General features: G+C 36.3%; 1 protein-coding gene across 1 annotated transcript in view; it reads left to right on the forward strand.

Moving 5' to 3' along the window:
- The window catches only part of ITGA8 (integrin subunit alpha 8), a 113,226-nt gene that overhangs the window by 38,038 nt on the left and 61,421 nt on the right, over positions 1–13,767 (forward strand). The window contains exons 14-16 of the mRNA XM_071428920.1: positions 4,453–4,498; positions 6,376–6,483; positions 13,504–13,559. Coding sequence (XP_071285021.1) covers positions 4,453–4,498; positions 6,376–6,483; positions 13,504–13,559 — 210 coding nt within the window. The remainder of the gene's footprint in view (positions 1–4,452; positions 4,499–6,375; positions 6,484–13,503; positions 13,560–13,767) is intronic.

Raw genomic sequence — 13,767 nt, forward strand, 5'->3', positions numbered from 1 at the left:
TTGTACAAAATTTCCATTAGCACCTGTACTCAGGTAAAATGTAACTGTTTTCCAGTCCCTTTTTATACTGTACAATGAAGCTGACAGACTGCATGAAGTTATGACAAAGCTGACAGACTGCCTGAAGTTATGTTTAAATCTGTCAGGAAATCATTCTGAGTCCCCAAGTGTATCACTTTCCTGCCTGTGTCCTGGTAGAGCTGCAGCAGGGAGGTGACTCAGCTGTTGTTTCATTTTTAGGTTTCTGACAACTGAGGTGTTTGCCAGTTATGTAGTTGTTCCCTGGTTGTTTTTCTTGGCCACTGTCCCCCATGTACTGATATGAGACACCATGTCTTGGCAATTTCTCTTGGGATTGCTGGACAGGCTCCAATCAAGTGTAGGGTGCTGAACATGATGCGTGTTCTCCCTGCTCAGACTTTCTGAGGCTGCATCTCTCAGAGAGAATGGGGTTGATCTTTAAAAATATGAGGGAATCAAAAAAATTTTCCTGAGTTAATAAAGGAATATGTCTTGTTGAGACTGGAAGTAGGACCTTGTTGATCTTCCTCCTTCCTTCATTTGGTTGAATGTTTAGTGAGCATCATGGCAAGTTTCTGCCCTTTATCACACAGTGTTTCAGGTTTGGCACAGTCACATGGCAAAAGGTGCAAGTGAACTCACAAGCTTACAAAATCCAGTGTCCCTTTCAGTGCCACCACCTTAAACTTTATTAATTTTATCTCAGAAAATAGACTTCTTGCATCAGACAGCATTTGCAACCTTTCTCTTCAGAGCAAAGTAAATTTGAAGTATTTGAAAAAAGCATTAGGATTGTTTAATTTTGTGCAGTGCCCCTTGACTTCAGTTAAATATGTCCCAAAGACACTTGTTTCAGCATTAAGCTCTGCAAACCCCACCAGCTGGGACTTTATTGCATACAAGCCACCAGCTGTGTTAAAAATGGAAGTTAAAAATTCCTGTGGAGTTGCTCCATGCTTGTTTTCTTAATTTTTGCAGTGTGGTTGTGACCCCACAGCTCATTTACTCCTCAAAAGCAATGAGGCAGAAGCACATAGGTGCTGATGCCAACCCTTCCTTACAGATCTTGGCTCTCTGCAGGTGAGCAGCTGATGGAAAATCTTCTCAAACAATGTAGGCAAAGTGATAATTTAACTAAACCAATGAGGTCCCTCATCATCCCAGATATGAGAAAATAAGAACTGAAGGAGATTTTGTGATTCTTACACTTTTTTTGTCCTTGTTTTTATGTTTTAATCGCACATTTTAATCTGAGCTTGAAAACAAACCCTCACTGATGCAAAGGAGTAGGCATAGGCTTTTCTCCAGGCTCTCTTTGGAAGGGATGTAAGGAGTTAAGCTGTTTTTTTTTTAATCTGGCTTCTTTTGCTCTGTAATTGCTTGTTAAAACCTTGTTTTTCAGCTAGTGATCTTTGCATCAGTGACATTGCATGTGCAGCATTAACAAGAATTAATAAAGAAAACTTCTATTTTTAGAAGGGGAAAGTTGCCAAAATTCAGATAATTTAGACATCTCATGCATTTTTTTCACAGAAATTATTAGTAACTTTTCTTCTACAGAACATTCAACAAATTCAAAACTTCTGCTTGTAAAAGTGCTGATTGGATGTGTATTCAAATCTCATGCATTTTTATCAACATCAAAAGCGATTTTTTCCAATTATGGGTATAGGAGTTGCACCCCACAAAGCAATGAAAGAAGGAAGAGTGAAATTACTGCTCTGTAAAAGAACAAGACAAAGCAAAGAAAAATCCCTAATTAATCTTCCAGTGAATGCTCTGTTTGAATATATAATCATTTTGTCCTTACACTAGATTTTAGAAGTTACTACTGGCTATAATTATGGGGAATTTTTTTGCATATTCATTCTTAATTCCACTTTCTCTACTCTGTGGTTTCACTCATTCAAGCTCTTTAGATCAAGAATAAGCACGACTTAGACCAGAAAACAAATGACATGTCAGGGTAAAAATAAGAGCCTCCAAACAAGAGCAGGATGAGCACAGTCCTGGCTGCCCTTAAAGTAATCTCAAATTGGGCTTTTGTGGTGGTGCCATGATTGAGAATCCTCATCCTATTTGCTGTGTCTCCAGACCTGGATGAAGTGGCATAGAAGAAAGATTGCTCATGGAAAACCAGTCTTTTGGTGGCTGAGGCCTATATTTGCTCCTCTAGACCCATCACCCTCTGTCTTCAGATAAGCTGGGCTCTGTCCCAAACAAACCAGGATTTAACCATTAAGCAGATGTACAAAATCCTCTTGAATATTAAAGTGGGGATGCCAAGATAGAGGGTACCTTTGCACAGCAGCACATACTGAAATTGCACTCACTCACACCAGTGAGGCCAGCTGTGTCTGACAGACTCATTCTTCTCACCTTCAGGTTCTACTTGGTTGCATTTTATTAAGCTTACCCAAGTTGTGTGTTTAACCTTTATTTTTTAATGAAAGAGCCTATTATGAAGTCATCACTAGGCCAAGATCTTAACAAGTCTTGAATACGTACCTGTTTTGTCTCTTACAACATAACCCTGAAACCTTTTGAGTTATCAGGTCTAGTATGAACCAGTACATATCCTAAGTCAAGTCTGTTATAGAATTCACAAAAAATCCCCAGCTGGGAAGAGCAGAACAGAATCCCTTTCCATCTTGTCTTTCACTTTCTGTTCATAACATAACGTTTCTTTTTCCTTAAGAAATAACAAGCAGAAGAAAACCCCACCAAACACAAAACTCATAAAAATTCCTTTGGACACGAGCAAAATAAAAATCAACAAAATATTAAATTTTTTGGGAGGTTGCTACGGGTGCCACTAGAAGTGAGCTGCCAGGAAAAGTTCTATTTGTGTGTGGTGCAGCCTTCATGGTGATGGCTTTGTCTCAATTAGTTGTTTATTTAAGAGGAAAACATCTTTTGCTTTTGGTACTGTGGACAAGTTGTCTGTAAAAGCTACCAAAGAATATGGCATACAAATGTCCCAAAAAGGAGATAAAATCACTTATTTTCTTCTGCTATTTAAAGTGTTCCTGACCCTGAAACATATTTCTCTAAGGCCAATGAAATTAGAAAAATGTAAATGTTGTACAGAAAGAGGATCAGACTCATAAACTGTCCATGTCTGGTCCTATTAGGACATTAATTAATGGAATTCAGTGAAGGACTGGCTGTTGCCCATGTGAAGTATTTGTTTATACTCTTTTTGAAATCCTGACCATCTGAAAGATGGAGGAGCACTAGAAAATTCACTGCCAGCCCTGGACCAAATCCATCCAGATAATTAACATCAAAGCTTGGTATTTCCATCATGCTTGATGACTTCAGGGCTTCTTAAGCAAACCAGTGCCCCAACTATAGAAGCAGCAAGTAAGGGTTTGTTTACAAGCCCAAGTACTCATTTAATTAACTTACTTAGATCAGTTTAGGCTGCCAGTCTGTACCACTGCTGTTGTAAGGCTCAGTCTTCTGAATTGGATACATGTCAGTCATGTTGAATGATAGCAGCAGTGGAATGAAAGCTGTGCCCAGATGGACTCTGGGGGCTTTGAAAATGAACCAAAGCTCTTTCCAAAGGCAGAGGCAGCAGGAAAGTTGATCCTTTTTCCTCATGGCTTGGCTCCAGTTTTTCTCCAGGAGGCCTGAATGGATCAGCAAGCCAGTCTGGATCTTTCCAGAGATCACTAGATGGGGACTCTAGGCAGAAAGAGGAAATATTCTGGCCTGTAGATTCCCAAACCCAGGCCAATGACCACTGACAAAGACATGCCCAAATCCCAGTGTAGCACCTGTGTTGCTGACTCCATCTGTCAGGGAAAATGACAGCTTTAGATGGATAACTGTTGTGAGCCTTTTCTCATATTGCTACAGTGCTGGAAACATTAGAGGCTATGAAATCAACCATCCTCTGACCTTGCACTGTGTTTATTTGCACAGAGATGTAATGCCTAAATTAATGAACAAATCACTTAAAACACAAAGCAGAATGGAAGGATTGTCAAGAAAGAACACTGTAAAGTTTCAACATAACTTATATGAAAGTGGCAAGAAATTGTTTTGCAACTTTTCATTTAATGGACAGTTAAGGAGTCAGAATAAAATACATAGAGTTTAATGGAATTTTTTCCCCTATAATAAAAGTCGGAGAGAAGTGAGATTGTGACGTGGGTGACATTGTGTTAAATACTTTGGTAGTTACTGGTTACAACTGAGACATTTATGACATCATCTCAGACATGTGAAATGTTTTCTTTCAGGTAAAACACACTTGTGTTCTTGACACTCGTGAGGAAAACTTACTTAAAAAGGAATTATCATATTTGTTTGATGTTACTGCAATGTTAATGTAAATAATCTAATTTATGATGGAAAAAAAAGTGTAAGAGATTACTTTATAGTTATTCTGAAACCATTTTGGTATTTTGGTTTTTCCAGATTTAATTGTGGGTGCATTTGGAGCTGGAAAAGCAGTTGTTTACAGGTATGTGGTAAATACAATGCATTTGGTATTTCACAGTTTTGGTGGGAGATATTAAAATTTAAAAATACCATATTCCTATTTCCCTGTTGCAGTGTGTAAAAGGTGGTCATTAGACCATAAATTAAACATCTTTTGAGAAACAAACGTTTTTTCCCATGCTCAAACCCTGTAATTTTCAATGAAAATTTCCATGCTTAGGCTTAGCTCAAGCAGCTTCTAGAATGTTTGACTCTTCAGTTAATTTTAAATAAGAAATTTTAAAGGCATGAGGTTGAAAATTTATTTCTTTCCTGGGGAATTGGTGCTACTAAGAAATATTAAAGTGACCAATCTTCAGAGATTGTGTATGTTAAGACATGAACCATTTATTGAAAATAAAGACTGCTACTTTTAGCCTCAGTTTAAAAAAATGCACAAGATCCCACATTGCAAAACAAAAAGTTGTTGCTGACTATGGAGTTTCACTAAATGCACTTTTTGATTAGATGTAAAATTTGAGGCTACCAAATACATAAGCATTTACATAAAATCTGCTAATGCTCTCTTAGTCCAGCCATGCTGACAGCTCATTTCATTTAAGCATTCACCATCCATTGCTACAACATGTTGTCATATTTCTGATTCCTGTCTGGCTTCTTTTGTCTGTATTCCCAACAGCACGTGACTGAGAAAAGGCATGTTCTGCTTCCCCCCTGAATGTTTGTGACAGCATACAAATTTTGTTAAACAGGAATGTTGGCTTATCTCAGCTAATGCTGTGGGTGCAGTGAGAAGTCCTGATTTTCCTTCTGTGCTATGAAAGAATCATGCAAATACTTTGCAATGCCAAGAGTAACTGCACAGGATAAAACATTGAAGAATTAGATCCACTGTGTATTTTCAATAACAATAAAATGTGTTCTATGTAATTTAATAAAGTGAATAGCAGGAGGCCATTTCCTGGCCAGAATGTATCAAATATGCAACTTGTCATACTGTTGAAATAGAATTTTATTACTGAAATTTTCTAGGCAAAAAAAGATTTTCCCTGTTGCACAAAAGTGAAGAGAGTAATTTTATTTTTTAATGTCTTGCTGAAGTAATATAAAGAAGTAATCATAAAAGCTCAGATGTGGATTAAAATATCAGGAAAGTTAGAAAACGGTGATTGTGTAAGTTACAGTAAATAGTATTGCTGTCTTAAAAAATCAGAATCTGGACACATACTTGTAATTATTTGTCTTCTAAACTGCTTGCAGTTATAGATTATCTTATCACTTAATAACAGCTTCAGAGGGATGGTTTCTGTCACCAGAACTGTATATTCATGTACTCAGCACAATTTACTGGTGATTATTCTGATTTACAAAGTCAGTTGTCTCCAAGAAATGTCAGATAGAGTTTACTTCATTATTGGCCCAAGATAGTCTACACCAACTTCTACTTTAACCAAATCATGTCTATTTTTTTTAAGAGTCTTGAAACAGACATTGTAAGTTGGAATATATCATTATTAATGGAGACAGCACAGAATAAATCTGCAAGATGGCCAAAGGACTGCTGTAAAACCCAAAAAGGCAGCCTCTGTCCCTTTGAGAAAACTCAGGGTGATGAAATGTGTCTGATGTGCCTCAGTCCTGGGACACATCTATTGCTTAACCATAGGGTACTGTTTCCATGATGTGTTAACATGAAATTTTTTTTGTGAATCTCAGTAGGATTCTGATGGGGGGAAAAAAAAGGTTCTTTTAGCTATGAGCATTATAAACCTGTGTTCTCCCAAGTAGCCCTACATCTCTGGCTTCTTTGCAGCCAACTCAGTTCACTGTTTTCTCTGCTGTAACTCAGGTACTAATGTGCTCCTTCTGAATGTGGTGAACCTTATTTCTGTCTCCCAGAGCCAGACCTGTTGTGACAGTGAATGCTCATCTTATTCTGAACCCCATGATTGTGAATCCAGACAATAGAACCTGTCAGCTCCCCGACTCTCAGCTTTTGGTGGCCTGGTAAGTCCATGATTACTCAAAAGATATCCTTATCCTCTTTCTCAGATAACTTCCTGTTCCTTAATTTTATTGCAACTCTGAACATCTTCAAAGTTCAAAATGTTGAAACATGCTCTGAGCACAACAACCCCCCCTACACAGAAATCTTTTTGGTATTTTTCAGTACTTAGCAGATTGTCTAACTAATTGTGGTAGGTAGAAGTTGAGTCCTTTGATACACTGAGTCTCCTTCTGCATAGGAGGATGCTCAGCTCCTGGGCAAGCTGCAAAGTCATATGCAATGTTGAGATGAATGAAACATGAAACAGCTAAAATGGACAAAACACAGAAACAGTCATCTGTTTGTTGACAAAATGTAACAGTGAAAGTGATGCAGAGCTGGTGGGCCCTCCATTTTCTCTTGGAGAAAGACAGATCTTAGTCCTTTGTGGAAGAGAGAAGGTATTTGACTGGCCATCCTGAGAGAAGTTCACAGGATGTTGTTTCTGGCTGTCTTTGGTCAGAGGAAAGTTTTTTTTAGCACATCACACAGGACAATGTTTCAACCATCCTTAAAAGAGAAACTCTTAACCACAGAAGCATTTAACTTTGAAAAGAAAAAAAAAACTAAAACAACCCAACATGAAAGCTAATTAAAACAATTTAAGATCAGTTATAAGTACAGAATGCTTGCAGGACATTTGGAGGCCAACTAATAGCACACAACACCACATGAAGGCACTTTACTGCACTAAAAAAAAGTCACTTTGAAAGGACCCCAGGAACAGTTGACAAAAGAGGCTATTACAAATACATAAGATACTGTTTAAAAGTGGAAATCATAACAAATGAGGAAACTAAAATCAAAACAGAGCATAAACACGTGCAAGTTGAATATAAAATAGTAGTAAATCTTGCCAGAGAGTCTGTGAGGAACAGATTTCTAAGATGTAAAAACATTAGAAGCAGGAAGCCTGCCAGGAAGTGGGCTGAACAAAAACAATATTAAGGTGTAAAGGAGGACTCCAGAAGATAACATGAATGCAGAAATTTTGCACTGCTTTTAAACCAATGATCAGAGGATTTCCTCACATTGGAGACATTCTTTACAGAACATGAGTCCTAAAAATCATCTCAAATGTAAAATTCAGCAAGAGAATCTTAAAGAATCTTAAAAATTAATTGATAAATATGAACTGTAAAACATAATCATGAGAAGCATTTCATTTAAGAGCCATGGAGGCTCTTAAAGGAACTAAACTCTGATACACTTAAACCAATAAATATGTGGGCTTCGAAAGCATATGGGATGGGGTTGTCAAGAGATTTTCACTCTTGAGCTGTTCTTTTACACTTTATGGACTTCTCATATTTTTTACCACGTTCCTCATTTCTACATCCAGTGTAGAAAATTGCCCATCTACAGAGCAATGTAGAAGGCACTTGGTGGAACTATGCAAACCCAGAACTTTACAAAGCTTTGGCCTTTCTGGATTTTTTTTTATTCAATTATCTTTTGTTTTAATAGTTGATATAAAAAAAATGAAATACAGGCATTTGGCTGAAGCATGTTCATTGATCCAAATTATGTTGTTTCACAACGCCAAATTTTAAAACTTTTAAAAAATGCTCAATGTCATAATAGAAAATACTTTGGAACTGTAACAGTTAACAACAGGTATTGAAAGAAAAAAGGTGGTTTTTTTGCACAAGAGGAAGAAAAGCTCTCTTAAAAAACATATTTGCTCTGAGATATTGTTTAGAAAAGGAAGGAAGAAATGCATACTCCTTTAACACATTTGTTTTGGGTTTTTTTATTTCTCTGCTACAATAAGCCAGAGGTTTGGTTCATATCTACAAGAGCTTTAATAGGAGCATAATTTAATTTCTGTCTGCTTTAGTCTAAAATATTGTTCCCTAAAGATTGAGTTCATGTTATGAAATGACTGAAGAGCAGCTGCTATCTTCCACACTGTAATTTTTTTTCCTTAGTTGATATAAGCTTGTATTGAACATATGAAAACAATTAGTAGGGAAACTCCAACAGGCAAAGAATTCCTCAGTCCCATGGGACAGATTTCTGTATCTCTTAGCCAACTGTGCAACTTGTATAAAACTCTACTGACTGACACTGAAAAATTAGAATGAAAGGAAACCTCCTACCAGAAAAGCTTCAGGAAGTGTGTGTGCATGAATAATGTGGATTATTGTACATTTCCAAGTATTAGGAAAATATTATTTCTGCCATGATATAAATTGCAAAGCTGAAGCAGCAGAGGAAACATGCACAAAAAGTCATTTTTATGCACAGCTCAAGGAGAATCGTCCTGAACTTCTAGAAGCATATAATTCATTCTCTGCTTTGTGTAAAATGTGGCTGTTTCTGAGTTCTCTATACTAGCAAATCTGTAACAAATTCTGCTACTTTGAAGGTATTAAAGAATATGGAAACAGAGTTTATTTTTTCCCCTAAGTGTGAAAGATGCAAGTTAATATCTGTAAAAAGAGATAAATAAATTAAAAGTTTTAGTTTTTCAAAACATCTTTCCACATCATGTGATTTATTATGTTCAAGATTGGGCTCTAGCTGTTAGGAGGTCTAATTTATCTATGCATTGGTATTTTTATTACCATTTGAGGTCCTATTATCCATTAGCTACCTCATTTGTTTTTAAATTGCATCAACAAAAGTTTTTTACTCACCTCTCACTGATGTAAGGTGAATATTGTTAATTCCATTTTGTAGAGGAGCAATAAGTGAGAGAAGTTACCTGACTTACCAAAAGCTGCATAAAAGTGTCCAATCATGAGAAAAAGTCGATTTGTAGCATGTATTGTAGAATACATTTTGTATATATATATATATATATATATATATATATATATATATATATCTTTTTTTACATTTGTAGACTATATTTTTTATTTCATGTTTTTATTTCATTTTTTTTTAATTTCATTTTTTATTTCATGCTTTTCATGTTTGGATGTGTAATTTGATATGTGCCTTGTAGGCTATTCGCCTTCTGTAAACCCAGTAAAACCAGAAGCAGAGAGCTTAAAATTTCTGATCTTCAAGTTCCTACTATCAAAAAATACTTGGAAAAATATGTAGTTCCTTTGTCTCCAAATTTCTTACTATTACAGTAGTAATAAAATATTTATAATCTTGTATCAGCTAGATTCAGTAAATGAGACATTTCTATGTACACTTTAAAAAAAGCTGAATACAAAATTTCTATCAAAGATATAAACTCCCAAAATAATATTTCAGCAGTTCATAGCTGCATAGGTTAGATTTGCTCCTTTCTGCTGCTGGTATTTTCTTTTCTCATTGACCTAATTTGAAAGAGGATGTGACTGATGCCCCATGGATATGGACCTAGGGGCCATTGTTGAGATGAATTTGTGTGAGATTTTCCAAAGCCTGTTGGCCAGCCTGACTCCATGGGTGAGACAGCAAAGCCATATGGCCAAGAGTCAGAAGATGGTTAGCTCACTCCTCAGAGGGGGTAGGCAGGTGGTGTCACTTGCCACCAACACAGCTGAGGTGCTGTACAGGAGACCTCTGTGCCAGGTTTTAGCTTCAGTAGCCCTGGAGACACCCAAAGGGCAGTCACCTGTTTTCTCTAGCAGCCCTAGTGCTCCTGCAGCCTGGCCATACAATGTAGCTTAGCCATGAGATGCCTTCAGCACTAAATCTCTGTGTTGGTCACTGGATTACATTTGGCATTAACAAAATCTCAAAGCAGGGCAAGTGTTAGAGTGTGTTAGAGTAATAGAAGTGTATTGACTTGCTTTTAAATATTGTACTTCAAAAAGGAAACTGTTTAAATGTCATTCAGCAGTAAACAATAACAGCTTCTTCTCTTCTGTGGAGGTTTGTGACCTTGCAGGTTGGGTATCAGCCTCACACAGAATGGAAGCCCAGAACATTAAAGCTTACACTGCCTTTCTGCTAAGGCATTTTCCATTCTTTCTCTCCATCTGCAAACCTGGGTGCTAAAGAAATCGTTAGCAATGACAAATGACACCTGGTAGGATCTGCTAATGCCTTGCTTTTCACTTCCTGAAGTAAGTTTTCTATTTTTTTTCAGCTGCTAGAGTAGCCATACCAAAATCATTTCTTTCTGGTACTAAGTGCAGTCTAGAAAATATTATACATGGGTAACTAACTTTTCACCACTTCTGGTGATATTAGGTAATTTTATTAGGGTTAACTTTTGAAGAGACTGCTCCCATCTGTGCCAAGAGTAGTTTTGAAGAAAGGAATATTTTCAAGTTTCTTGTGCTTGTAAAAATAATTTCTGTCTACCTGAAAAACTTTAAATTATTTTTAACAAACCGTTTTGTTGCCCCAAGATTGTCAAGAAAAGCTTGTGTGTTCAGTTTTAAGGCTTTCCCTCTATATTGTAACTACATTCAAATACTATTCAAAGCATAATCTCATAGTGATGACAGACCCAGCAGAATAAATGTGATGTGGGGATCTCTTCAGAGAGATTCATAGCACATAAAAAGTTTGTATGCTTTAGGATGATGGACTACTTCCCATTTTTTCCTTACTTGCTGAAGTTTTCTTCCTTTGATAATTGTATTGTTTGGTTGATTGCCCCTACAAGCAAACTCCAAAGCTCAGCTATTCTGTTTCTTACTGTGCCTAGGAGTCAGATCTCAAATCTCTATAAATTCTTTAGAGTCCTGTCCTCTTTTGCAGTGTGTCTTTCCCTCTGCTTTTCTTTTCTTGATGCTAAAACATCCCTCAACATCTCCCCAGGATTTTCTTCTTGAAGTGATGAGTGAATCTAAATTCATCTAGGTTTGCAATTGAAATCTGATGTCTTTAGCACTATTTCTGAACTAAATAACAAAATCACAAATGTGTGGCAGAATTCTGCTAAAACCATAGTCTTTCTCTTGTGTGGCCAGAGTGGACTCCAGGATTTTTTGCTCTGCTATTCCCTTTTTGATAAGCTCTGCCTGGAGTGGAAGGAGTAAATCTTGCCTCTTACATAGTATTTGAGAACATTACTTCAGTTATCAAATATGTATTATGAATTATTCTGTTCATTGCAGTAAATAAAGCATACACTGAAATTGTTCTGTTTGACAAGTAAAGCGTTCCAAGCTGCATTTTTGAACGCAACCTTTTTCCAAACATGATAGGGCAAAATTTCTGTGACTCCTCCAAAGCAAGACAACTGAGTTTAATACAATGGCAGCTCTTGAGTTTACATCTGAGGAAATACCCTCTTACACTCTGACATGTGAGGCCTGTGAAGTCTGATGTCTAAATTGCATTCATGCAATTACACAAGATTTCCTCATTTTTGTTATTTTGTCCTTGTGTATTTGGAAATAATTGGTTCTTCCTGTATTGACTCATAATTGTAAAGAAGTGGGAATATGAAAAATTTGCATTTTCCGCATGGACTGGAATGACTATTTGAAGGCTACAGTTTAGCAGAGATTAACAGCATTATGCCATTCTTGTTTCTCAAGAAATAAAGAAAGAATTTTCCATTAAAGTCATGAGAGTGACACATATGCCAGATGTGGCAGTTTCATTACATCTGCCAGAGGAAACAAACATGCAATTAGAATGGGATTACGGGTTGGTTTAAAGGTTATGTTAGTGGTTTTTAATCCACTGCACTGAAACATTATTATACAGTATAACAGTAGTGAGGAGATCAAGATCATGAATAATGCAATTTTTTTTTATTTAACTCAAGCTGATTTTAATGCTGACCTACGGTTTATTTTCCATATACAAACCAAAACATTTTATGAAGCCATGAAAATTTTCATTAAGAATGATTGGTAACCAGAAACACTTGCAAGAATCTATCACCTGTGAATTATGGTATGCAGAATTAAGTCTATTTGGCAGATGACAGCAGAAATCAAAAATCAAGAACATCTTTCCAGTGGGAAGTACACTCTGCTAATTGCATCAACAGGCATAATTGATACTGTTTCTCATACCATCCAGAGTAATTTGTGAAAACTTTTTCAAAATGCAATTCAGTTAAATATTTATAAAACTTGCATAGATTCCTTACAAAGTGAAACTTGTCTATCGGGGTTTTTTAAATTAATTTTTATATAAGTTAAAAGTTCAGATTAGAAGGTATCAGCCAATACAACTATAAAAGGCTTCTTCTATCAGTTGTTGAGTATAACTGCAAATCTGTTGCCAGTCTTACACAGAAATAATTCTTATGGGAAAGGATTCTGCTATGGTTGAGGTGACATTTGTATAATGGTTACAGTTGTGATATGGGTATTTCTAGGCTCAAAAGAGCTTGCTATACATTCAGAACAGGCAAATTAAAAACAACTTATGTTGTGTGGCTTTTTGTAGAATGCATTGCTTTAGCATATTAGATAAAGAACATGAATCACCAATTTCTCTATGCTTTGATTTAGGTCATATAAGTGCCCCTTTCTGCAAAACTTAACAAATTAAATGCAATACAGTTTGGTTAGTCTGATGTCAGAAAGATCGCACAATTTAGGTTTTATGTTTGGAATTAATTGTAGCCTGTTGAAATAATGAAAATCTTACAGTAATGCCAGTGGAACACATTGGTATCCCAAGTGCTTTCATTTGCTGGAAAACAGCTTGAGCATTGCCAATATGCTCTAAGATTTTTCTGATTTGACCACAATGAACCAGAAAGTATTTCTGAAGACAGCCTCTGACAAAGGTGGTTTTCTGAACTTCAGCATAAAAAATCCAGCTTTGGCAATAGTGTCAGAAGGGTCCATCTCCATGGACTCTCAAGAACTGCTGGGATGAGAGAATCTTCTCTATACCTTTGCCAGGAAGTATTCAGAGACTGTCTTCTGTGATTATTAGTGAAACCTAGGAGACTTCCTGGCATAATTAGGGAATATCATAGGTAGCTAGATACAATTTCAGTTAACATCTTTTTAAGCAAATGAAAATACTTTAAAGATATGATTTGGGAACTGCTGATTCCCAGGTCACTCCATTTTCTGCTAATAATGAATTACTTCTTTTTTTATATGTAGCTTTACTGTAAGAGTCTGCGCAGATTTTGAAGGTCAAAGTATTTCAGATCAGATAGGTAAGAAATACTTTCTATTCCTGTAATTTACTCTAACCGTGCTCCATTTCAAATGTATTTTTTCCTACACTTGGAAAGACAATAGGAGTGAGATCCTCCTAAGGCAAGAAAATGTAGTTTAAAAAAAGTATTTAGATAGATAGATAGATAGATAGATAGATAGATAGATAGATAGATAGATGTGTGTCTGTATGTGTGTGTGTGTAAA

Source organism: Agelaius tricolor, unplaced genomic scaffold (assembly GCF_023055355.1).
Source record: "Agelaius tricolor isolate 1412-34295 unplaced genomic scaffold, bAgeTri1.0.p SCAF_6, whole genome shotgun sequence".
Taxonomy (NCBI): domain Eukaryota; kingdom Metazoa; phylum Chordata; class Aves; order Passeriformes; family Icteridae; genus Agelaius; species Agelaius tricolor.